This window comes from Scyliorhinus torazame, chromosome 17, assembly GCF_047496885.1.
Source record: "Scyliorhinus torazame isolate Kashiwa2021f chromosome 17, sScyTor2.1, whole genome shotgun sequence".
Classification (NCBI taxonomy): Eukaryota; Metazoa; Chordata; class Chondrichthyes; order Carcharhiniformes; family Scyliorhinidae; genus Scyliorhinus; species Scyliorhinus torazame.
In genome coordinates this window covers 172,575,297-172,600,679 of record NC_092723.1, presented here as the reverse complement: position 1 = coordinate 172,600,679, position 25,383 = coordinate 172,575,297, and the positions used below count along the sequence as shown (strand labels likewise).

Sequence of the window (25,383 nt, the reverse complement as noted above, 5' to 3'; positions counted from 1 at the left end):
CACCCTCGGAATCAGCGCCCTACTCATGACAAAAAAGTCAATCCGGGAGTAGGCCTTGTGAACATGGGAGAATGAAAATTCCCTGGCCCCCGGCCTTGCAAACCTCCATGGATCCACCCCACCCATTTGGTCCATGAACCCCCTCAGCACCTTGGCCGCCGCTGGCCTCCTGCCCGTCCTAGACCTAGAGCGAACCAATGTCGAATCCAGCATCGTGTTGGAATCTCCCCCCCATTATCAGGTCCCCTGTCTCCAGGTCCGGAATCCGGCCCAGCATACGCCGCATGAACCCCGCATCGTCCCAATTTGGGGCATATACATTGACCGACACCACCCGCTCCCCCTGCAGCTTGCCACTTACCATCACATACCTATCGCCATTGTCTGCCACAATGACACTCGAACGACACTCTCTTCCCCACCAACATCTCCACCCCCTGATTTTTTGCATCCAAACCCGAATGAAACACCTGCCTTACCCACCCCTTTCTCAACCTTACCTGATCCGCCACCCTCAGGTGCGTCTCCTAAAGCATGGCCACATCCGCCTTCAGCCCCTTCAGGTGCGCGAACACCCGGGCCCGTTTGACCGGTCCATTCAGTCCCCTTACATTCCAGGTTATCAGCCAGATCAGGGGGCTACCCCCCTCCCCCGCCGACTAGCCATATCCCTTCCTAATCCAGCCACGTGCCCGCACCCACTGACGGCCCCTTCTCCACAGCGGCAGACCCCCGCCCCGACCTCCACTACCAACTCCAGCTCCTCCTTGGCCATTCCAGCAGCAACCCGCCCCCCCCCCCCCGCCCCACCTCAGCTAGGTCCTCCCCCTAGCTGCATTGCTCCTCCTATCGCACTCCCGTAAGTCAGCTGACTCCTGCTGACCCCGGCCACTCCCGTCGTTCCATCGACCCCCCCCCCCCAACCAGCAGGATCTCGTCCATTCCACTCCCAGCACGGCAGAAAAAGCCCGCGCTTCCCAGCTCCGGCCCCGCCCCTTCAGCCCTAAACACCCCGCCTCCCCTGGCGCAGCACCCTTCCCAGGCCCGGCCCCACTACCCCCAACGCAGGCCTCTTTCCTCCGCGGGGCCCCATCTCCTCCACTGACCATCGTCCCCTCCAAGCAGTCCACCCACCCCCCCCCTCCACGAGCCCGCCCGGCGGACCTAATTAAAACAATGCCCAACCAACCCCCAAAAAACAAAGAAACCCCCCCCTCAAAACACAACCCAACAATCCCCAACCAGCCCTCCACCGCAACCCCTCATATCCGACCCTTAGTCTGAGTCCAGTTTTTCGGCCTGAACAAAGGCCCACGCCTCCTCCGGGAACTCGAAATAATGGTGTCGATCCTTATATGTGACCCACAGACGCGCCGGCTGCAGCATACCGAACTTTTCCCGCTTCCTGTGCAGCACTGCCTTCGCCCGGTTGTAACCGGCCCTCTTATTCACCACCTCCGCACTCCAATCCTGGTAGATCCGAACCTCCGCGTTCTCCCACCTGCTGCTCCGCTCCTTCTTGGCCCACCTTAACACACACTCTCGATCAGCAAACCGGTGGGACCGCATCACCACCGCCCACGGCGGCTCGCTGGGCTTGGGCCTCCTCGCCAGCACTCGATGGGCCCCCTCCAGCTCCAAGGGCCGCTGAAAGGCCCCCACCCCCATCAGCGAATTCAGCATGGTGACCACGTAGGCCCCCACATCCGATCCCACCAGCCCTTCCAGGAGACCCAGGTTTTTCCGCCTCGACCGGTTCTCCATCTCCTCGAACCTCACGTGCCATTTCTTGTGGAGCGCCTCAACCTTCACCGCCAGGCCCAGGATCTCGTCCTCATTCTCCGAGACCTTCTGCCGGACCTCCCGGATCGCCGCCCCTTGGGCCGTCTGGGTCTCCAGCAGCTTATCGATTGAAGTCTTCATTGGCTCCAGCAGCTCTGATGCCGACTGCCTCCACGCTGCCTGGTCTCTGTCCGCCGCCATCTTGGTCCTCCTCCCTCGCACCTTTCTTTGCTTCAATGCCACTTTTTAAAAAATAAATCGCCCCACTCCTGGTCCACTCCATACACTATCGGGGGAATGTTGCGGTCCCCTTCCCACACCGGGAAACGTCGAACAAGCGCCGTTGCAGGCCATAAAAAGAGCCCAAAAGTTTAGCAGGAGCTGCCGAACGTGCGACTTAGCTCCGCATAGCCGCAACCGGAAGTCGGGGCAAATAATTTAACGTGGTCAATGCACCCACTCTCGATTTCTTTGGGTTGTGGGAGTGAGACCCACGCAGACACTGGGAGAATGTGCAAACTCCACACAGTGACCCAGGGCCAGGATCGAACGAGATCCTCAGCGCCAGGAAGCAGCAGTGTTACCCACTATGCCACCCCCCTAGCAAGCAGCTGACTATATTAACTTTGAGCTGGACCAAGCACATCAAGATGCCCGAGCTGCAGAGTTCTCCGTCACCGGGATGCCCCAAGTCTGGGGGTAATTGATGGCATGCATGCTGCCTTGCGCTCCCTGAATGTTCAAAGTGTGGGCGACCACCACTTATGGATTATGGCACAGATACGCATGCGGGGAGCGAACAGGACATCTACATCCTGAGACACTTGGGACATCCCTGGTGTCTTCAAGGACCACCCCAGGATGACCGATTGGCTTTTGGGGGATATGAGGTCCTGGCTGGTGATGCCAGTGCAGAGGCCGGAGACCCAATATAACGAGGCCTATGTTGTTGCCACCCGGGTTGTCATTCGGACTGCTCAAAATGCGGTTCCAATGCCTGGACCTCTCTGGTAACCCCCTCCCCCCCCCCCAAACCCAAGAGGGTCTCCCACTTTGTGGTGGTCTGCTGAGCCTTCCACAAAATGGCACAGCAGCCAACCCCACAATCTCCAGCACCCGTTCCTCATAGTGGGTGAAGACGTTTGATGTCCGGTTCCCTGCCGGTTGTGTGCCAACTGCCCCTGTGGGGTTGAGTCGCACGCTTGATGCATCGGGAGGTTGATGGCAGGTGTAAGCACTGCTCCTGGAGAGGGAAGTGCTGTGCTGGTGGGTGCCAGGGTGTTCTGAGCACAATGACGGTGATACAGTATTTTCTGGGGGGGGGGGGGGGGTGCGTGCGTGCTGTGTGCCAGCTGCCAACTTGTTGGGGGAGATGGGTGTGGAGGTCAGCGGGGTGGCAGACTGGACTGATGCAAGAAGGCTTGTTAACTGATCCTTGCAGCCCGATGGAGTTTGTTGGTCTTCTTACGACATTGGACAGCAGTCCTCCTGGTCACACTGATGGCCGCTAGCACTACCTCGCTGGTGACATTGACAGCCCTGTTGCTGATCCCCTTGGCAGAATAGGGTGTTTGGTCTCACCTCCATGGCACCCAGCAGCCTGGCCAGATGGTGTCCCCGAAGTGTGGAGCAGGTCTGAATGGTGCCATGGTCATGTGCTGCCTGGGAAGGAGTTCCTGGCAGGAGCCAGTTCCACCGTGAAGCTCATGGTAGATCATTTCAGGCACTAAGTGCCGTTAAATACAAGCACCTGGGAAGTCACGCCCAATATGACACTTGGGAGAACTTTTCCCGTTAAATCGCGCCTTAGACATTTACTCTATGCCAATTCTACTGGACTATTTCTGTGCAATGTGAAACACATTTTTGCTTTCATTATAAATGAGTTAATGACCCCTGTCATCAATCCCTTCTGTAATTTCCTCATGAACAGTACGAATATTTTTCTTCCATCGAATCACAGAATTACTACAGAATAGGAGGCCATTTGGCCCATCAAGTCTGCACCGAGCCTCTAAAAAGAGCAGCGTACCTAGGACCACTCCTACACCCCATAACCCTACGTAACATGCACATCTTTCGACCCAAGGGGCAATTTAGCATGGTCAATTCATCTAACCTGCACATCTTTGGACTGTGGGAGGAAACTAGAGCACCCGGAGGAAACCCACGCAGACACGGGGAGTGCAAACTCCACACAAGACAGTCACCCAAGGTCGGAATCAAACCTGGGTCCCATGCTGTGAGACAGCAGTGCTAATCACTGTGCCACCCCTGTAACAGGGTAATGTAACAGAACAGCACAGTGGTTAGCACAGTTGCTTCACAGCATCAAGATCCCAGGTTCGATTCCCGGCTTGGGTCACCGTCTGTGCGGAGTCTGCACGTTCTCTGTGTCGGCGTGGGTTTCCTCCACAGTCCAAAGATGTGCAGGTTAGGTGGATTGGCCATGCTAAATTGCCTTTAGTGTCCAAAGGGTGGGTGGGATTGCTGGGTTATGAGGATAGGGTGGAATAGAAGACAGATGTGCGAGGTGTGCGGGAAGCCCAGCAAACCATGTCCATATGTTTTGGGCATGCCTGAAGCTTGGAGGGTTCTGGCAGGGGTTTGCCAAGGCAATGTCCAAGGTGCGAGGTACGCGAGTGGTGCCAAGTCCAGAGGTGGCGATCTTTGGAGTGTCAGAAGATCCGGGAGTTCAGGGGGTGAAAGAGGTCGGCGTTCTGGCCTTTGTCTCCCTCGTAGCCTGGAGATGGATCCTTTTAATGTGGAGGGACTCGAAACCCCCGAGTGTAGAGACTTGGGTCAATGACATGGCTGGGTTTCGCAGCCTCGAGAAAATAAAGTTTGCCTTAAGGGTTCTCCCGGAGGTGGCAGTCGGTCGTCGTCTTTGTTGGAGAAATTTAAAATGTCAGCAGTAGCAGCATTCCGAGAGGGGGAGGGGCGGGTAAGTGATATTTTATGTTACTGCATGTGGTTTGTGAAGATAGAGACGATTGGGAAATGTCTAATTTTTCACCATGTTAATGTTCAATGTTTACTGTTTCCTTTTTGTTATTATTATAAAGTTTTACAAATACTTCAATAAAAATATTTATTAAAAAAAGAGGATAGGGTGGAGGTGTGGGCTTGGGTAGGGTGCTCTTTAAGGGCCGGATGGGTTGAATGGCCTCTTTCTGCACTGTGATTCTATGATAGCAAAAACATCTAGAAATGTTAGCATAAATAGGTGGCATTCTCCATGTGAATAAAGAAATGTTTCATCTGCATTTTGGGATGGAAAATGCATAATAAACGAAGTCAATTTCCATCAGCAGAATGATTAAGAAAATTATCTGCACCAATACAGAAAATACAGCATACACAGAATTCACATTATTTTTTTCTTTATTGTCCAAGTACCTTTTAAAAGATAATTGTACAAGTCAGCACACTGAAAGATGACTGAAACCAGGTAACTAAATCTTTTGACGTGCTGCTACTTGAAGACATCATCTTTAGAAAATGTACATATTTACAATGGAAACCCTTAGAAAAAAGGGAAATGCAAAACCCGTGAATGCAGGGCCACATAAAAATCCCGCTGGACACCAAATGCAGGAGGAGAAACCATACTGCGGATCCCTGGATGAGGAGAGCTAGTCCTCAGTCATGGGGGTCACATAGCGTCGGACAGGTAACAGCATTGAATATAAAAGGCACTCTGTGATGTACTTTTATTTACACAATACCTTTCAGAAACACATGTTTTAGGCTGCTCCTTGGACAGTCGGATTTTGGGAAAATTTGTATCTAATTATCCTTTCTGTGTAACAGATTGAAGACCCATCATTAGTTTTAAACACAGCTTCTACACAATTAGACAGCCAAATGGCAGTAAATAAAACTGTGGGAGGAACAATGCCATCAGAACAGAGTTTGGATAGGTGGCGATGGGGCAGCGACATAACAGTTTGATTGTTTGCATTAATAAATTGGCAGAGTGATGAAAGTCCAACTTGCAGTGTGAAATTTTAAAACCCGAATCAAAGCCCTTTTGACATCAGGGACACCTGTTATAAATGAACCAGCATACAATGAAATCTGACAGATGAAAACATAATTTTTCTCTGGCAATTTCCGTCTCAATAGCCTGATTAAAATCAAAACAGTAACTTTTACCGTATAGGCCTTTTCACCCCCATGAGAAAGTTTGTCACGGGAAGTGAATTTACTTATGCACCATTAATTTGAAACGGAGTACCAATAACTGTGGCAGATTGATTTGTGAAAAAAATGCTCAAATAGAAAATGTAATAAAATGAGTGATTATTGAGCATTTAAATTGAGTAGTTTGGCCAGCAGGGGATTTGTTACTGTTTTTTGTTACTAAGAGCAGTTAAAATTTGGCAGAGGGCAGTTTCAGTCCTGCAACAGTGTAACACCAGTTCAGTCCTGCAGAATACACATCATTTTAAAGATATTGCCATTCAAAGATGCTCTCGACACGGTTACTTATGATTTATTAAGTTAGTTGTAAGACTTGGGTACGCCAAGAATAAAATGAATGGAGGGCAAATGTAATGGGAATGGCTTTTTGGTCTCCTTGTTAGACCTGCACCAAATTTTGAAAAATATTCAAATTTACGATAGCTCCAAAACTATTCTGGGGCCATTAAACGGAGGTCAACTTGCAGGAAAATAGATAAGTATTGGTATCCAATACAAATCAATGTTAACACTGCATGCAACAGTATTTTAGTTTGGCAATGGCAACAGAAGAACCACATATCAGTTACATTGTAAGCTGTACACTCAGCGGATGATGTTTCCAAAATAAAATCTCAAGTGTTGCTGGCTGCTAAGTTGTGATATCAGATTCAAACTGGACATAAAGATTTGGAATCAAGTGTAAAATATTGTAAACAATTTGAGTCTAATCAGATTTGACATGCTGACGGACAAAACTGTTACACAAGCTTTAGGAGTAGGTAGGGCTAGCAAACTGCTTAAACAGCTGCAGCACAATGTTGTAAAATGGCAATCGGACTCATCCAAGTTTTCAACGGTTTGGGATTCATCAGCTTCGGTTTTCAAACTGGAGCTGTGTGCCGTGCAGAACATGCAGGAACTGGAAAGCAGCATCAGTATTATAAGTGCTAGGTACCAACAAAACATTGGTAGGGGTTGCGGAATTGAAACCAGTCAATCACTCCTCAACAGACATTCCTATAATATTGGGTCTTCCGAAACCGTGCAACTTTTTCATATGAAAAGGCCTATACAGCAGTATTTGCAAAGGTGGCCTATGTAAACTTTCTTGATGGACATTTTGTCCTGATAAGACAACGGAATCACTGATAATCATCCATTCTACAAGTGGAAAAACAATTATCAACGGTTTGAAATAGGGACCAAATAGCTATTATTACAGATGGCTGTACACATTTGGTGAGCTCAAGTACCTGTATGTATGTTTAAAATAACATAAGAGCACTGTTACATTAAAAATGCTATTTTCCTCAGATTACATTATATCAAAAATATGCAGCTTTAGTAAACAGTTTCATATTACAATTTCTAATACAATTTTACAATGCTACATTACACTTAGTGTTTGAAATATACTGATAAAGAGAAGATAATGCTGCAAACATTCCCATCAAAGGGCTGCAATGGCAGACCTTGGTGTTGAAAGCACCATTTTTTCTGCTGCAACGAGCAGTTGTAAAATATCCCTGTGGAGAGTTGGAAGCCTTAATATGTCAGCATGATGCATTTTCCACAGTTAACTACCATGACCCCCAGTAATGTAGTCCAAAGTACTCCAAGCAGCTGAAACTTCTCTTGTACCATTACATACTCCTCTTCATGGCCGTCTTGCATTTAGTCAATTTTTTCAACTTTTCCAATAATTTTCTCCTCAAAAATTGGCAGAATTGCTTCCTCATCACGCACCTCTTCAAATACCACCCCACAGTCAAACTCATCACTTACTTTCTTGAAATAATACCTGCAAAACAAAAACGAAAAGGTAAGTTTTCTCGGTATACCAGCAAATGTCGCTACTCGTTCTATGCTGGCAATTTTAAAATCAAAATCCGTTACAAAGTTAAGAAAAGACAGCACTTGAAAAATAATCACAGGGCTCAATAACGTTTCGCAACTATTTCATATTTTCTTCCTTTAATTCAAGTGTTTCGGTTCCGTGCATTATTTCCAGACAGAAACAGATAAGACAACATTCCTTTGCGATTACCCAGTAGTGAAGCGGATCGGAAGCCCGTTCTCTGAAAATTACGGACACTGTAAAACTTTTACTTTTCTCATCCAATTTGTTAAACGGTAGCCTTGTGGAGAGCACAATTGCTTCACAGCTCCAGAGTCCCAGGTTCGATTCCAGATTGGGTCACTGTCTGTGTGGAGTCTGCACGTCCTCCCAGTGTGCGCGTGGGTTTCCTCCGGGTGCTCCGGTTTCCTCCCACAGTCCAAAGATGTGCAGGTTAGGTGGATTGGCCATGATAAATTGCCCTTAGTGTCCAAAATTGCCCTTAGTGTTGGGTGGGGTTGCTGGGTTATGGGGATAGGGTGGCGGTGTTGACCTTGGGTGGGGTGCTCTTTCATAGAATTTACGGTGCAGAAGGAGGCCATTCGGCCCATCGAGTCTGCACCGGCTCTTGGAAAGAGCACCCTACCCAAAGTCAACACCTCCACCCTATCCCCATAACCCTGTAACCCCACCCAACACTTTGGGCAATTTTGGACACTAAGGGCAATTTATCATGACCAATCCACCTAACCTGCACATCTTTGGACGGTGGGAGGAAACCGGAGCACCCGGAGGAAACCCACGCACACACGGGGAGGACGTGCAGACTCCGCACAGACAGTGACCCAAGCCGGAATCGAACCTGGGACCCTGGAGCTGTGAAGCAATTGTGCTATCCACAAGGCTACCATGCTGCCCAAAGAGCCAGTGCAGACTCGATGGGCCGAATGGCCTCCTTCTGCACTGTAAATTCTATGAAAAAATTCTTGAACAGACCAACTTCCCAGTTTCTAATGTAGCAGTAAGACCCCGCTCATACAAAATGGCTGACTACAGGCATGATGCGATAAATGGTCATTTTTGCAGGCTTTTGAGATGACCTATTTAAATGGAATTTGCAGAGCAAAGTGCAAAGCAATATCTACTTGCATCCAAAGTTGCAACATGAAAACAATTATGATCATTAAAGATTAAGAATTGCATACATGGTGTATTAAGTTTATGTAATAAAATAGTGTTGACTCATAAGTTATAATGTAGAGCATTTGTTTGATACATAAGAGGGTAAACAATAACAAATTAATAGACAATAGAACATTACAGCACAGTACAGGCCCTTCGGCCCTCGATGTTGCGCCGACCTGTGAAACCAATCTAAAGCCCATCTACACTATTCCATTATCATCCATATGTTTATCCAATTACCATTTAAATGCCCTTAATGTTGGCGAGTCCATTACTGTTGCAGGCAGGGCATTCCACGTCCCGACTACTCTGAGTAAAGAACCTACCTCTGACATCTGTCCTATATCTATCTCCCCTCGTGCTAGCCATCACCATCCGAGGCTCTCACTGTCCACCCTATCTAATCCTCTGATCATCTTGTATGCCTCTATTAAGTCACCTCTTAACCTTCTTCTCTCGAAAGAAAACAGCCTCAAGTCCCTCAGCCTTTCCTCATAAGATCTTCCCTCCATACCAGGCAGCATCCTGGTAAATCTCCCTTTCCAATGCTTCCACATCCTTCCTATAATGCGGCGACTAGAACTGCACGCAATGCTTCAAATGCGGCCGCACCAGAATTTTGTACAGCTGCAACATGACCTCATGGCTCCGAAACTCAATTCCTCTACTATTAAAAGCTAACACACCGTACGCCTTCTTAATAACCCTATCAACCTGCGTGGCAACCAGGGATCTATGTACATGGACACTGAGATCTCTCTGCTCATCCACACTACCAAGAATCTTACCATTAGCCCAGTACCCTGTATTCCTGTTACTCCTTCCAAAATGAATCACCTCTCACTTTTTTGCATTAAACTCCATTTGCCATTTCTCAGCCCAGCTCTGCAGCTTATCTATGTTCCTCTGTAACCTGCAACATCCTTCCGCACTGTCCACAACTCCACCGACTTTAGTGTCATCTGCAAATTTACTCACCCATCCTTCTACGCCCTCCTCCAGATCATTTATAAAAATGACAAACAGCAGTGGCCCCAAAACAGATCCTTGTGGTACACCACTAGTAACTGGACTCCAGTCTGAACATTTCCCATCAACCACCACCCTTTGTCTTCTTCCAGCTAGCCAATTTCTGATCCAAACTGCTAAATTACGCTGAATCCCATGCCTCCGTATTTTCTGTAGTAGCTTACCGTGGGGAACCTTATCAAACGCTTTACTGAAATCCATATACACCACATCAACTGCTTTACCCTCATCCACCTGTTTGGTCACCTTCTCAAAGAACTCAATAAGGTTTGTGAGGCACGACCTACCCTTCACAAAACCGTGTTGACTATCTCTAATCAAATTATTCCTTTCCAGATGATTATACATCCTATCCCTTATAAACCTTTCCAAGATTTTGCCCACAACAGAAGAAAGGCTCACTGGTCTATAGTTACCGGGGTTGTCTCTACTCCCCTTCTTGAACAAGGGGACAACATTTGCTATCCTCCAGTCATCTGGCACTATTCCTGTAGACAAAGATGACTTAAAGATCAAGGCCAAAGGCTCAGCAATCTCCTCCCTAGCTTCCCAGAGAATCCTAGGATAAATCCCATCCGGCCCAGGGAACTTATCTATTTTCACACTTTCCAGAATTGCTAACACCTCCTCCTTATGAACCTCAAGCCCTACTAGTCTAGTAGCCCGAATCTCAGTATTCTCCTCGACAACATTGTCTTTTTCCTGTGTGAATACTGCCGAAAATATTCATTTAGCACCTCTCCTATCTCCTCGGACTCCAAGCACAACTTCCCACTACTGTCCTTGACTGGCCTTACTCTTACCCTAGTCATGTGTTTATTCCTGACATATCTATAGAAAGCTTTAGGGTTATCCTTGATCCTACCTGCCAAAGACTTCCCATGTCCCCTCCTGGCTCTTCTTAGCTCTCTTTAGGTCCTTCCTAGCTAACTTGTAACTCTCGAGTGCCCTAACTGAACCTTCATGTCTCATCTTTACATAAGCCTCCTTCTTCCTCTTGACAAGTGTTTTGACTGCTTTAGTAAACCACGGTTCCCTTGCTCGACCACTTCCTCCCTGCCTGACAGGTACATACTTATCAAGGACATGTTCCTTGAACAAGCTCCACATTTCCATTGTGCCCATCCCCTGCAGTTTTCCTCACCATCCGATGCATCCTAAGTCTTGCCTCATCGCATCATAATTGCCTTTCCCCCCAGATATAACTTTTGCCCTGCGGTATATACCTATCCCTTTCCATCACTAAAGTAAACGTAATGGAATTGTGGTCACTATCACTAAAGTGCTCACCTACCTCCAAATCTAACATCTGTCCTGGTTCATTACCCAGTACCAAATCCTTCCATTACTTCCATATCTTTCAACCCTAGATGTCACAACTCTTTCTCACTTCTTTCACTGCCTTTTAAACAAAATACCTTCTCAACGATCTACTTGACCATGTGACCAGTTGCCTCTTTGGGTCACCTACCATCGTCTCAGATTCCACCTTAACCTGAAAATATCACCTGCTTCTCAATAGTTCTGTTATCAAGGAATGTAACTTTCAAAATTGGGTTCCAAATAAAGCAGAACATAAGATCCATACTTCAAAACATGATCAACTCTGCCCTTAAATTGTCTTGAAATACCTACATACTTACATAAGCCTCCTTCTTCCTCTTGACAAGTGATTCAACTACTTTAGTAAACCACGGCTCCCTCGCTCGACTACTTCCTCCCTGCCTGACAGGTACATACTTATCAAGGACACGCAGTAGCTGTTCCTTGAACAAGCTCCACATTTCAATTGTGCCCATCCCCTGCAGTTTCCTTCCCCATCCTATGCCTTGCCTAATCGCATCATAATTGCCTTTCCCTCAGCTATAACTCTTGCCCTGCGGTATATACCTATCCCTTTCCATCGCTAAGGTAAACGTAACCGAATTGTGGTCACAACCACCAAAGTGCTCACCTACCTCCAAATCTAACACCTGACCTGGTTCATTACCCAGTACCAAATCCAATGTGGCCTCGCCACTTGTTGGCCTATCTACATACTGTGTCAGGAAACCCTCCTGCATACATTGGACAAATACTGACCCATCTAAAGTACTCGAACTGTAGCGTTTCCAGTCAATATTTGGAAAGTTAAAGTCCCCCATAACAACTGCCCTGTTACTTTCGCTCCGATCCAGAATCATCTTTGCAATCCTTTCCTCTATATCTCTGGAACTTTTCGGAGGCCTATAGAAAACTCCCAACAGGGTGACCTCTCCTTTCCTGTTCCCTAACCTCAGCTCATACTACCTCAGTAGACGAGTCCTCATCAAACGTCCTTTCTGCCACCGTAATACTGTCCTTGACTAACAATGCCACACCTGCCCCTCTTTTACCACCTTCCCTGAGCTTATTGAAACATCTAAACCCCGGAACCTGCAACAACCATTCCTGTCCCTGCTCTATCCATGTCTCTGAAATGGCCACAGCATCCAAGTCCCAGGTACCAACCCATGCTGCAAGTTTACCCACCTTATTCCGGATGCTCCTGCGTTGAAGTAGACACACTTCAAACCACCTTCCTGCCTGCAACCTTGAAACCTTACCCATGACCTCACTACTCTCAACCTCCTGTACACTGGAGCTACAATTCAAGTTCCCAACCCCTGCTGAATTAGTTTAAACCCTCCCGAAGAGCATTAGAAAATTTCCCCCCCCCAGGATATTGGTACCCCTCTGGTTCAGGTGTAGACCATCCCGTTTGTAGAGGTCCCACCTACCCCAGAATGAACCCAAATTATCCAGGTATCTGAATCACTCCCTCCTGCACCATCCCTGTAGCCACGTGTTCAACTGTTCTCTCCCTATTCCTCGTCTCGCTAGCACGTGGCACGGGTAACAACCCAGAGATAATAACTCTGTTCTAGTTCTAAGATTCCACCCTAGCTCCCCGAATACCTGCCTTACATCCCCACACCTTTTCCTACCTATGTCGTAGGTGCCTATGTGAACCACGACTTGGGGCTGCTCCCCCTCCCTCTTAAGGATCCCGAAATCACGATCCGAGACATCACGGACCCTGGCAGCTGGGAGACAACACACCAACCGCGAGTCTCTCTCGTTCCCACAGAATCTGTCCCCCTAACTATGGAATCCCCAATGACTCTAATGCTCTACTCCTCATCCCCCTTCCTTTCTGAGCAACAGGGACAGACTCTGTGCCAGAGACCTGTACCCCATGGCTTACCCCGGTAAGTCCCCCCCCCCCCCCACCAGTATCCAAAGCCGTATACTTGTTACTAAGGGGAACGACCACAAGGGATCCCTGTACTGACTGCTTCCTCCCAGCCCCTCTCACCATCACCCATCTATCTTCATTCTTCAGAGTAACTACATCCCTGAAGCTTCTATCTATGACTACCTCTGCCTCCCGAATGATCCAAAGTTCATCCAGCTCCAGTTCCCTAATGCGGTCTTTGAACTAGAGATGGGTGTACTTCCCACAGGTGAAATCAGCAGGGACACTCAGTGTCCCTCACCTCAAACATTCTGCACGAGGAACATTGCACTGCCTTCCCTGCCATTCCCTCTAGATAAGTTTTCTTGTTTTATCCGCAAGTTAAGTCAAATTTACTCAGCCAACCAACTGAAGCCAAGACTCACTGATTCATATACCACTTCATAGCTGATTTGTGTGATGTAGCCATGTACACTATGACTTATCTTAGTGAAACCTTTGAATGCTGAAGTGAATTAAGTCGCTGAAGTGAATAAAGTCATCTCCATTTTGAGGATTCTATCTCACACATAACAAACTTTTATAGTTCTTTTAATGTTATAAAATATTAAGGATTAACTGCCACAAGAACACTAAGGTTTAAAGATTCAAATCTGCAGGAATTAATTCTTTGAGTTACTGGCTATTTTGTTAATCCAGCAGTACCCAATTATCTCATACTGTAATAACATTACTAAATCAGGAGTATACAAACTTTGGTTTCTGTAGCCACTTTGGCCATAGCAGAGAAATACCAGCATGTGGGATATATAAAGATAAATTGAACAGAGCTGCTGTGACTTTAAAAGCTATAGATGACTGGGACCCCCTGAGCTGCACGTGACCTTTATGTTTGGGCAGGCCAGCATTAAATTTCCACTTAAATGAAAAAACCTATAACATATGGATCATTACCTATTATATGGATCTAAAAGGATGTTCAAAACACCCAAGCTCTTGTAGGTGCAGGGTTGGATTTTATGTAGCCTGTCACGGAGCAAACCACAGTGTCCAGGCCTATTTAATTTTGGCAGGAAAACCTCCCCCAGTTAAATCATATGGCATACAGGACTGACCCGGTCTTCCCAGCTAGCACCAGCAGCAATTGACACCCATTATTCCCTGGCCTAACACAATTTGGTGGTGGTTCAGGTCAAGGATTAATTGGAGCGGTCTTCCCGGATGGAATCCCTCGCTCTCAGGGACCCAGTGCACAAGTGAGGAACCTAGGATCAGGCAGAGGTTGGGCGTTGAAAGCCACCCCCTGCCGTTGCCTCTGATCCCTTTCACCATCCTTGACCTCTGACCTGTGCCCCTCACCCCACTTTCATTCATCTGAGACCTGGGGTCCCTAGGGTGGGTGCAATGCATCACCAGCCACTGCTCTTGCTAGCAGCAATGACGAAAGAGTCGGCCTCTGATTGGCTAGCAACTCTCAGTCGGCAGGACTACCGCCACCATAAATCTCAATAGGGTGGAAGACTCACTTGTGGTCAAGTAAGTAGCTGAAAAGCTTCAGATTCCACTGGCTCCTTCCTCATAACCCCAGACTTTTTAACCATATAATTTTTATTATTTATCTTTACTGTAGCAGAGATTTGGGCACATACCTGTAATTCCCTTTCTTAGTCAACAGCTCCTTGAACTGTCCCAACGTGACAATACGCCCTTTAACAGATGTTCTGTATGGAATTGGCTCCCCACAGAAATAGTAGGCCACCACAATGTTATCACCAGGCTGAGAAACACCATTTGCTGACTTCTTTTGAGGTTTATGCCTATAGTGGGAAAAGATCATAATGAGCTTTTTTTTTTAAACTTCATCATATAACTAAATATGGTAAAATAACTGCAGAAAAATAAGACTGAATTGAGGAAATGAAATCATATTTTTACTGTTTTTACTAAACAAACAAAATAAATGTATAAATAAAATTAAGTCACAATAATATGGCTGGAATTTTCTAGTCTCAGTGGAGAAACCGGTTTCCCTGCAGCTGATGCAGTGAGCCATTCAAATTTCCATGGACTTCGGCAGGACCAAAGAGCATTTCGGTGGGAGGAACTGTAAAATTCCACCCAATGACTGACGCACAAACAATGATAACAAAAATTACTGACTGCATCAAAATATCTGTTTTCTACCACCTCTCAAATTTAGTTCCTTTTGATTTGATTTATTATTGTCACATGTATTAGTATACAGTGAAAAGTATTGTTTCTTGTATGCTGTACAAACAATGCATACCGTACATAGGGAAGGAAGGAGAGACTGCAGAATATAATGTTACAGTTATAGCAAGGTGTAGAGAAAAGGTCAACTTAATAATTAGAACATTGTTAGATAGTTTAAAAGAGTTAGAATGAAGTTTTAGAAGCATAGAACGAGTGTAAAAGATAAAATTAGAGGGTCTGCTGGGCACAGCTTGCAAGAGGTCGCCTCGCTCCGGCGCCATCTTAATTCGACTTAATTTGGATTCGAGCACTAAGCAACTTAAGTTGATAAAGACAGCCTCATGCACTTGGAGTATTTTAACTCAATCATGTCATACATTCTTACACTTTGTTTCAAATTTGAATGGCTGCAAAATGATTTTGGGCTGTAAAATAACAGGTTTGCGAATACCAGTGTATTTTCACAGTTAAATCAGTGTTTGTTGTCAATCAGTAAATGATGTTAAGACAACATCATTAAAGGTGGCATTTTGAATTTCTCAACAAGTAATGAAAAGACAGAGTTATTACTACAATGTTTAAATAATCAATGTATTTTTTCCAAAGCAGGTTAATCCCCACTAAAAACGTGCCTCACTGGAACAGGCACAAGGAACCTAAAGGTCTCCTTCGGTGCTGTGAGATTCAATGATTTAATGATGTCTTCAAACATTCATCCTCACATGAATTGCCAAATTAAGGATCCTAATCTTTAATCATAGAATCTTTCTGAAATGCACTGTCTTGCTTCATCTACCCTTCCATTCAATGTTGTCGAATGCCCTCTTCCATCATGACTCATTCAACAGCCAAGCTGTGTTTGGCTGCTCCACTACTCCCTAAATACAGCAACATGGCATTTAGAAAGTAACTGCTATTCCAATGGAGCATTAAACTGTACACCAATCAAAAGCACTGTACACCTGTGAAAGTGTTTTTTAATATAAATTTAGAGTACCCAATTATCTTTTTCCAATTAAGGGGCAATTTAGCAGGGACAATCCACCTAACCTGCACATCTTTTGAGTTGTGGGGGTGAAACCCACGTAGACACGGGGCGAATGTGCGAACTTCACACAGTGACCCGGGGCTGGGATTGAACTGCAGGCAGCAGTGCTAACCACTGAGCCACCTTGCCGCCCACGAACTGTGAAAGTGTTATCAAAGTTATGGGTAACGAGTTCATGATAACTATTACATTTTTATTGCTGACATTTCAGTTCCACTTATTCTGAACAGTATCCATCATCTCCAAATGGCAGCTAAACCTTATTGAACTCAATAGCAACCTGCGGCATAAAAGCATAAAAATAAGAGGGGGAAAATTGTATTCCTCCCAGCAGCAAGGTCCCAGTGAGGAAGAAAAATAAGTATATTTTGCCTTACTGAGTATCCCTTGTGAACCGGATGTACAGCAGTTTTAAACTGGGTACAGAAATCCACTCCATCCACTGAATTGGAAAATGGATTTGACGCAGAAAACCTCAATGGAGATGAAAGTGGATTACTAAATCCTTACATAAACCTCTTCAATTATACAAGACTTTTGTGAACATTCAAAAACAATTATATTTCTAATATAAAATTGAAGTTTCTGCAATTAGATCGGAGGGATTAATCAAAAAACTGATTGCATTAAGATAACGGTGTGGAGTGTAAGGGCTTAAAATGACTACTTCAAATCATTTTTAATTTGACATGTTGATAAAAAAGTCCAGATCACAAGGAAGCTCTTGACAACAATCATATAACTTTACAACCTACTGACATTAAGATATTGTGCATGCGTTTGCTACTGCCAGTAAACAACTTACATTATAGTTAAAACTACACATCTTAAAATTATATTAAAAACAGCCCAGATACTCTGCTAGCAAATGAAAATATTAAGTTGCAGTGGCAGATAAAGCAAAACAGTTTGTAGTTTGTTCTGTACTTTTAAAATATTAATGAAAATTTGTCTTTGCAAGAGATGGAATCGCGAGGATAAGATATATTACACCTACTTACCTTCTTTCATCTTATTTAGTTGCTCTCAAGCAATTATATAAATGCTGCTAAATGTAGTTCAAACTCAACCTCCTGCTTTTTCATTAATCATAATCACTAAACCTAATATGCAAGTGCCTTCCCACTGCCTCAGCAAACTTAGTTTACTGTAAGATGTGGTACTAGTCCATTTCAATACAATGGGATACAGGGAAAGCAGGTTGCGTAAACTGAACTGCACTAAGGAATACCACACCTAAAGTATAATCTCATTCAATTCCCTCATAAGCAGCTGGAAGATTCAGGGATAAATGCCCGTGATGGTATTTTACAGCAATAAATCCAATGTCAGTCCAATGCACATGAAGTTAGTACAAAATATTTATGTTAAAAATATATTGCAATAACGTCAAGAACAAAAATTAATTGTGTTAATGTAAAAAATATATTTATATTTAATGAACTAAAATTCAGTGCATTTAAAACTTAAGGCCTATGTACAAACTAATATCTAAACCTAGGATGACAGAGAATGCATCAACAGCAGCAGGACGTACTCTGACTCAGAGAGATCCATGTCGGAGACGGCTGGTACCACATTCAGCACTGGAATACATGCAGGCCTGAGAGAAGTGCGACCCCGTTGGATAACCTCTTGCACATACCTGCAATGTCATGGAGAATAATCCTAGGAATTAGAATTTTCTACTCCAGCTACCGGTCTGCTATCTCCTTACTCAAAATCAGCCATGACTACAATCATGGTGCATATATTACCCATCTGCGACCTTACTCAGAGGTAGCGCTCCTGTTTAATTTTAACTTATGGATTATGCTACGTATAAATTTCAAAATTTCTACTTAAATCATCAAACTAGGCACTTGGAGGTGCAAGAAACAGCAAGGGCCAATTCATTAATCATTTCCATGGATTGTTAACCTTCATACATAATCTCGTAGATCAATGAAAGACTCCACACCTCCACAGACCAATCAACTTAGAACTTTGTTAGAAATTTAATAAACAAATAGAATCTGTTTAAATATGATATTTAATGAACAGTCACTAATATTTAAAATTAAACATCTTATTTTGGTCATTGAGTTTAGTCCAGTAGTAGGGATTAATTTACAATAAATATATTCTGAACTGAAATTTCTAAATTCTGTCATAACCAACTTCAATCTTCACCTGGCCAAAATGACAGAAATTATGTAAATTTAATGATCTAACAATGAACACTAACAATTAGAATTGAAAAAGCTTTGAATAGTTTGCTTTTTAAAAAAGTCACTTTGGCAAATCAAAAGGTTTGTGCCAGTGATGTTTTACCACATGGCAAGCTTCAAATTTCAGTGGTACCATCAAGGGGAATGTTTTGAGGGTTAGAGTTCCTCACATTAAATCCAATGGAATATCGGATATGCATAACCATTGATAGCATTGTTAGGATTTGCAAGGAAACAATAATCAACATTTAATTCGGGGCGGGGGAGGGGGGGAAACAAATAGCAATTTTACAGAGCTAGATGGCCAATTTTGCCAATATTTGTGCGGTTAAACCCCTGGGCTGCAAATTCACACAAGTTTCTAAACTCTGAAAAGACACTTTAACCGTTTACCTTTCGACTGAACAATCTGATAATTATCTGCTCCAAATTCAAAAATAAACAGGCCATCAAGTAGACCACTCTGCCAATTTAACAAAATACCTTTTCAAGCAATATTTCAATTCTAATTTGGGCGACTTTTCTTGTTAAAAAGCAGATGGAGTTGCAAATGTGCATCTTTCAATGGACATTTTAATGAGGTATTGTGCAGCACTATCGGTTTCTAATGCATTGCTTTAAATATTATTTGTAATTTGTAAGTTCAAGTAGCTTACAAGATACCTTTTGGTCAGCCTTATCACACTTCAGTCATACCACACTAACAAAATGTACGTTGCCACATAATAAGATAAAATATATATTAAACAAAAGATGATTACAAAAGAACATGGTTTAGAGTTATGCAGAGTCTAGAAGAACTGAACTGTTCTGTCGTGATTGCATATTTTGGCAGATCATCACATTTAAAAGTATCTTAACTGACAACCTGTGAGAATGTAAGTGAAACATATTACGACTGAAGCTGGATACAATGGTCCATAGCCCAAAAACAAACAAAAAATGGTAGTGTTTGGTAATCAAGTTAAAAAGGTTTTGCAAAATTCACTTTGTAGTTTGCAGCATAAAAGTCTAATTTTCTGGATTCCTTGCCAATCGGCAAATAGTCAGTGATAGAGTTTTGAAAGCTCACAAACCCAGCCACCTGAGAAATCCTCAATACAAACCTTATCCTAACTTAAGATGTTAAGAGTTTTAGGCCGAATATTTTCCACAAGGCAAAGTCGTGAATTGCCAGGCTCTCCATAATAAAGGAAAAAATATTTGGACTCCACGAGTTGAGTCAGTTTGGGCCACTCATCTGACTGTATTGACAACATTGGAAATAACGGACCCACAAATTGAAGAGGAGATCAAATAGTTTCATTTATTAAAAATAAATTTTCCGAACGCAAATAATAGTATTTTTTAGAATTCAAGTCTAAAAAGTCAGACCAAATGTGTCCTGTTTTAACTGTAGTATTTGTAAATAGAGGAAATGGCCTGATTTTAAAAAAAGACAGCAAATAATGTCTAGGATATCTGTAGATTGCCAGCATTAACACCATCACCCAGCACATGAAGCTTACATAATAAGACACATCGTTGATAAAGGTTGAATTTTAGGATGGCCTCTTAAATTTCCAAGTGCACTACCTCTGACAAAGCAAAATGAAATAGTTAATTCATCTCACCTTTGTTTGGACTGCAGTTTGCCACTCTTCTTTTCCTCCTCTTCGAGCCGTCTGCGTGCCTCTTCCAATTGAGTCAGAGGATTGGGTGCTGGGTTGGGTGGCATGGTTGGATCCTGAATGAATGGGTGCGATGGTTGAACAGGATTTCGCAGCTGTGCACTGACCCATGGATGAACAGCTCCTGGCCTCTCAATTGAACTTGGTCTAGAAGTATCATGACTAGGTTGTTTCTTAGGCCCTATCAAACTGTGACAAAAAGACAAGGAATATGTAATTAGTTCATCTTTGCAAAAATCTTTTTATTGACATAAAATTAAAATTTGCACACGTAGGGAGGACATAATGATCATTAACAATGACTTTGCTGATTACTGACACATTGTCGGTTCATTTTTGTGACGGTTCAGCTCCTTTTGAGCGGAACAAGACTGATAATATAAAAGTTTAAATTGTGATGAGTCCAAAATGCTCGTCGGTTTTGTTCATCTGGGATGGGTTCAGATTTGAGCTGTGTAGCCATCTAGAATGGCTGCTTACAATGTATCCCGGGAAATATGGTCACCTGCAAAGGACCATGGGAAATATGGTCAACCAAGGACTCAGACGCTCAGAGCTTATGTATATTGGCAACTCAGATAACTAGACGCTATCGAAACCCCCAGCTACTTTGCATTCTAATGGCCCATTTCCCCAGAACAAAATACCTGTACTCAGGTAAAACTCAGGTAACAGATACAGAAACGGACTCATCAGGGCCACTCCCTTTGCTCAGGGAGCCCAAAAACATCAAGGTCAATGACCGCTCAGGACACGCCCCGTCATCAAGGCACCCGCCCCTTTATTGGCCAAAATCGAAGGCAGTAATCGAAGACTACCGAATTATTGGGTCCAAAGCTAAGGACCGCCCTAAAGAGCGTGAAACCCCAGAAGGATAAAGAGAGACACTGCCATGTGTTCAGTCTCTCTTGACTCCGGCGCTCGGTCTCTCTTGACCCCGGCGCTCGGTCTCTCTTGGCACTGACCTACGCCTAAAACCAAGTGTAGCAACACGACCAGAAGACAAGTTCAAGACCAACGATCGCTACCAGACGGATGAGCCCAGCAGAAACAAAGTCACTTCTCCAAACCCAGCCACGCAAGATCCGAACAAAGACCTTGTTCCTCTGCATAAAGCCTGAAGTTAAGTACAGGTTGTTGTAGTATTAGGTGTAATTTAGCTTGTAGTGTTTTATGTTGCATGTCAAAGTCATTCTTGTGTGTAAATAAACTATCACTGAACTTGAACTAACTAACTGGTTGTTTAGTCTTTGATCGATATCCGGTAAAACCGTGTGGTGGTATCATTTGATACCTGGCGACTCTGAAAAGCAATATCATCATTAATAACTGTCATATCAGTAACCAGATAAAAAGAGCAACAGCTGTGGCTTACGTATGTATGTTAAATATTCTTTAGTAGAATACAAGTATGGGTCTATCATTAAGTTATTTTACAATAATAAGAACAAAATACTGCAGATGCTGGAAATCCGAAATAAAAACAGGAAATGCATCTGTGGAGAGAGAAACAAGGGGCGTGATTTAGAAGGGGAAAAAAATCTAGGTCCAGTATTGGGCACGTTTAGCAGGGTGTTTGTTGGTGGCTGTAGTGCCAATAAACATCTCTATTTAACGGCACTTTGCCTAAATTCTTTTTTGGCCCCTGGGAGTTTCTCTCCACTGAGTCCACATTTAAGAGTCATTGCCTGCTGGTGAGCTTCCACAGATCAGGGAGCCAATTTATCTGGCTGTCCCGATCTCCACCCCCGTCCCAATCCTCATGGAGGCCCCCTCAGGAAGACACCCTCAACCCTCCTCCACCTGGTAAGGCCTCCGGGCCCAATCACTGGCAGTCCCAACCTGGCAACCTTGCTCACTCGGGTGTCTCAAATGACCTGGGAGACCCCAAAAGGTGCTATTACGACTGGTCCACTTTTGTGGAAATCAGTACTGAAAGACTCCCTGATGAGGTCTCCCAGGCTCGGCCATTAGGACACGGGCGAATCCTGCGAACGCATATTTAACGGAGTCAACTGGCTAATTTAAATGTGCTGATCTGGATCACTACCATGAGGGTGAGATCCAGATTGCGATGTCTCATGAGACTCCATTAAAACTGGCAAGGCATTATAGAGCGTTGCAAATCTTGAGAGATCCAACGGCTTCGTCCTGACACCAGGTTGGGTGTGGGTGTGACAAGGCTGTTAAATCATGCCCAGTGTTAATATTTCAAGTCTGTTTTACTCTTCTTCAAAGATAGGGGTGGCACGGTGGTTAGCACTGCTGTCTCACAGCACCAGGGAGCCTGGTTTGATTCCTGCCTTGGGTCACTGTGTAGAGTTTGCACATTCTTCTCGTTCGGGTGCTCTGGTTTCCTCCCACATTCCAAAGATGTGCAAGTTAGGTGGATTGACCATGCTAAATTGCCCCTTAGTGTTCAAAAGGTTAGGTGGGCTTACTGGGACAGGGTGGGTCGTGGGCATTGGTAGGGTGTTCTTTGAGATGGTCAATGCAGACTCAATAGGCCAAATGGCCTTCTTCTGCACTGTAGTGATTCTATGATCTGGTCATAGGGACCTGAAACAGTAACTGTTTCTCTCACCACAAATGCTGCCAGACCTGGTGAGTTTCTTTTTAAAAATTCCAATTAAGGGACAATTTAGTGTGGCCAATCCACCTACACTGCACATCTTTGGGTTGTTTGGGTGAGACCCACGCAGACATGGGGAGAATGCGCAAACTCCACATGGATAGTGACCCGGGGCCGGGATTGAACCCTGGACCTCGGCGCCGTGAGGCAGCAGCGCTAACCACTGCACCAATATGCCGCCCCTTTGCTGAGTTTTTCTAGCATTTCCGGTTTTATAATATCTGGGACTTTTAAACACTAAATAGTGCTACAAATTTATAAATCAAGTTATAATAATTGTTACTTTTGTTACAATGGGAAAAAAAACAATTTAATTTATGTTCTTTTGGATATCTTTTTCTACCGAAAATTTGGCTGGAATAATGGGGGAAATTCAAAACTTTAAGATTTACATGCAATATTAAGCTGTGACACAATATTAGGCATAATATTACAATTTCTAAAAACTTAACAGCATGCACAGGCGCAACAGTACATATTCATATTAAAACAGATTCTCTTACTTGTGTGGAGCCTTTTTGTGCCTGTGAATTTCCTTCTCGCCTTCAATTATCCATTGCATAATCTTCTGATTCCGCTCCATGTCCTCTGGAGGAGCAGGGGTTTCGTAGCTCCCAGCATCTGCTTTTCCCGGTTCAGTCTTCTTAGTGTTTCGTTTCGACAGTGTGTTGACTTTACCACTGCACCATAATATTCAAATCAGTCAGTATTTTAAAATCTATGGTATCACAACTATTCAACATTAGAAAAGTCCAAACATCAGGTGATTCTCTACTCATAGTTACAGCTATTTTATAACATTATGACATTTGTTTCTGTTGACCCATTTCAATCTTTTGGTTTCCAGCATATATTCATCACTATACCTTTAAGTATTGTTTAAAAAAAAAAAAAATTTAGAATACCCAATTCATTTTTTCCAATTAAGGGGCCAATCCACCTGCCCTTCACATCTTTGGGTTGTGGGGGCAAAACCCACACAAACACGGGGAGAATGTGCAAACTCCACACAGACAGTGACCCAGAGCCGGGATCGAACATTGAGACAGCAGTGCTAACCACTGTGCCACCCATCTTTAAAGTATTGTTGATTGCATTAAGTAGTTCAGTGGTTAAGGCACTACTTGTGTTTCACTCTTCCGGGCCCCACCTTGATAGAATGCAAGGAACCGGTACGAGACAAGTTTGAATAATTTCAACCTAGCAACACAAACTATCCCTAATTTAGTGCTAATTAGCAATTTCAGACAACTCGAGGTGTGTGATGTGGTAAATGTAAAAGAGATCACACTGGTGCAGTAATGGGTACAGTTTATACGTTGGGGCTGAAGGACCTTAATTGCCTTTAACTGGGCAGCATGGTAACAGTGGTTAGCACTGTTGCTGGACAGCACCAGGGTCCCAGGTTCAATTCCTGGATTGGGTCACTCTCTGCACATTCTCCTCGTGTCTGCGTGGAGTTTCCTCCGGGTGCTCGGGTTTCCTCCCACAAGTCCTGAAAGACGTGCTGTTAGGTAATTTGAACGTTCTGAATTCTCCCTGTGTACCCGAACAGGCGCGGAGTGTGACGACTCGGGGATTTTCACAGTAACTTCATTGCAGTGTTAACGTAAGACTACTTGTGACAATGAAGATTCTTATTTGAGTGCTTATTACCAAAGCAATTATGAAATGGGCAGAGTTCCATTTCTTTAACACTTATCGTTTTTTTGTTACTCATCAATGTGAAATATGAACAGAATTAGAACACTCAAGTACAGGTGCTTACATGTTTTAATAAAAAACTGGCTTGGGAATATAGGTGAACTTGGCAAGCCTGATGGATTTCCCACCCGTAGTTGCCCAGAAAGTGTAGATTGGTGCTTTCTCCTTGAATTGCTGCACTCGTCCCTTCTTTGGTATTGTTCCACTCCTTTTCAAAACTGCCATCATCCCCACCTTGAAAAAAACATTTCCAGCCCCAGTGCGCTTCTTAATTACTGTCCTAGTCATGTCTTCTTAACTTGTCACAGTGTTTCTTCTTCACCCAGAGACAAATTCTTTAAGGGATTCCAAATAATTCTTTGGTTATCTACTCTTTGAGAAAAATCAGCATTATTCCCCTTTTCAGGTGTCCAGTGTGTCTTACCATTGCATTTATCTGGTTCGCAGAACTCTCGGATCTGTCCATTTTTTCCACAACCGCATTTGAATCTCATTCAATTAAATTTCTGGTCCTACCAAAGCATTAAACATCTTAACTAGTCACAGATGATCTCTGCAAATGTCTTGTGGTCCATCTTCCTATCTTGGACTCTGAACTTAACATTCTCCATTCATTGGTTCCACTTCTCTCTCTTATGGGAAAGAGTGCAACTCCATCTCATCCCCA

At 44.1% G+C, this 25,383-nt stretch overlaps 1 protein-coding gene across 6 annotated transcripts in view; it reads right to left on the bottom strand.

Annotated features, from left to right (window-relative positions):
- Positions 1-5,148: 5,148 nt before the first annotated feature.
- The window catches only part of axin1 (axin 1), a 368,189-nt gene continuing 347,954 nt past the window's right edge, over positions 5,149-25,383 (bottom strand). For 5 of the 6 annotated variants that reach the window (XM_072481665.1, XM_072481661.1, XM_072481662.1 and 2 more), the window contains exons 7-11: positions 23,516-23,692; positions 20,324-20,569; positions 18,038-18,145; positions 14,888-15,055; positions 5,149-7,771 (exon numbers count right to left, since the gene is read on the bottom strand). In XM_072481665.1, the coding sequence (XP_072337766.1) occupies positions 7,645-7,771; positions 14,888-15,055; positions 18,038-18,145; positions 20,324-20,569; positions 23,516-23,692 (826 nt within the window). In that variant the 3' untranslated portion in view covers positions 5,149-7,644. The remainder of the gene's footprint in view (positions 7,772-14,887; positions 15,056-18,037; positions 18,146-20,323; positions 20,570-23,515; positions 23,693-25,383) is intronic. The other variant, XM_072481666.1, reaches the window with a different exon arrangement.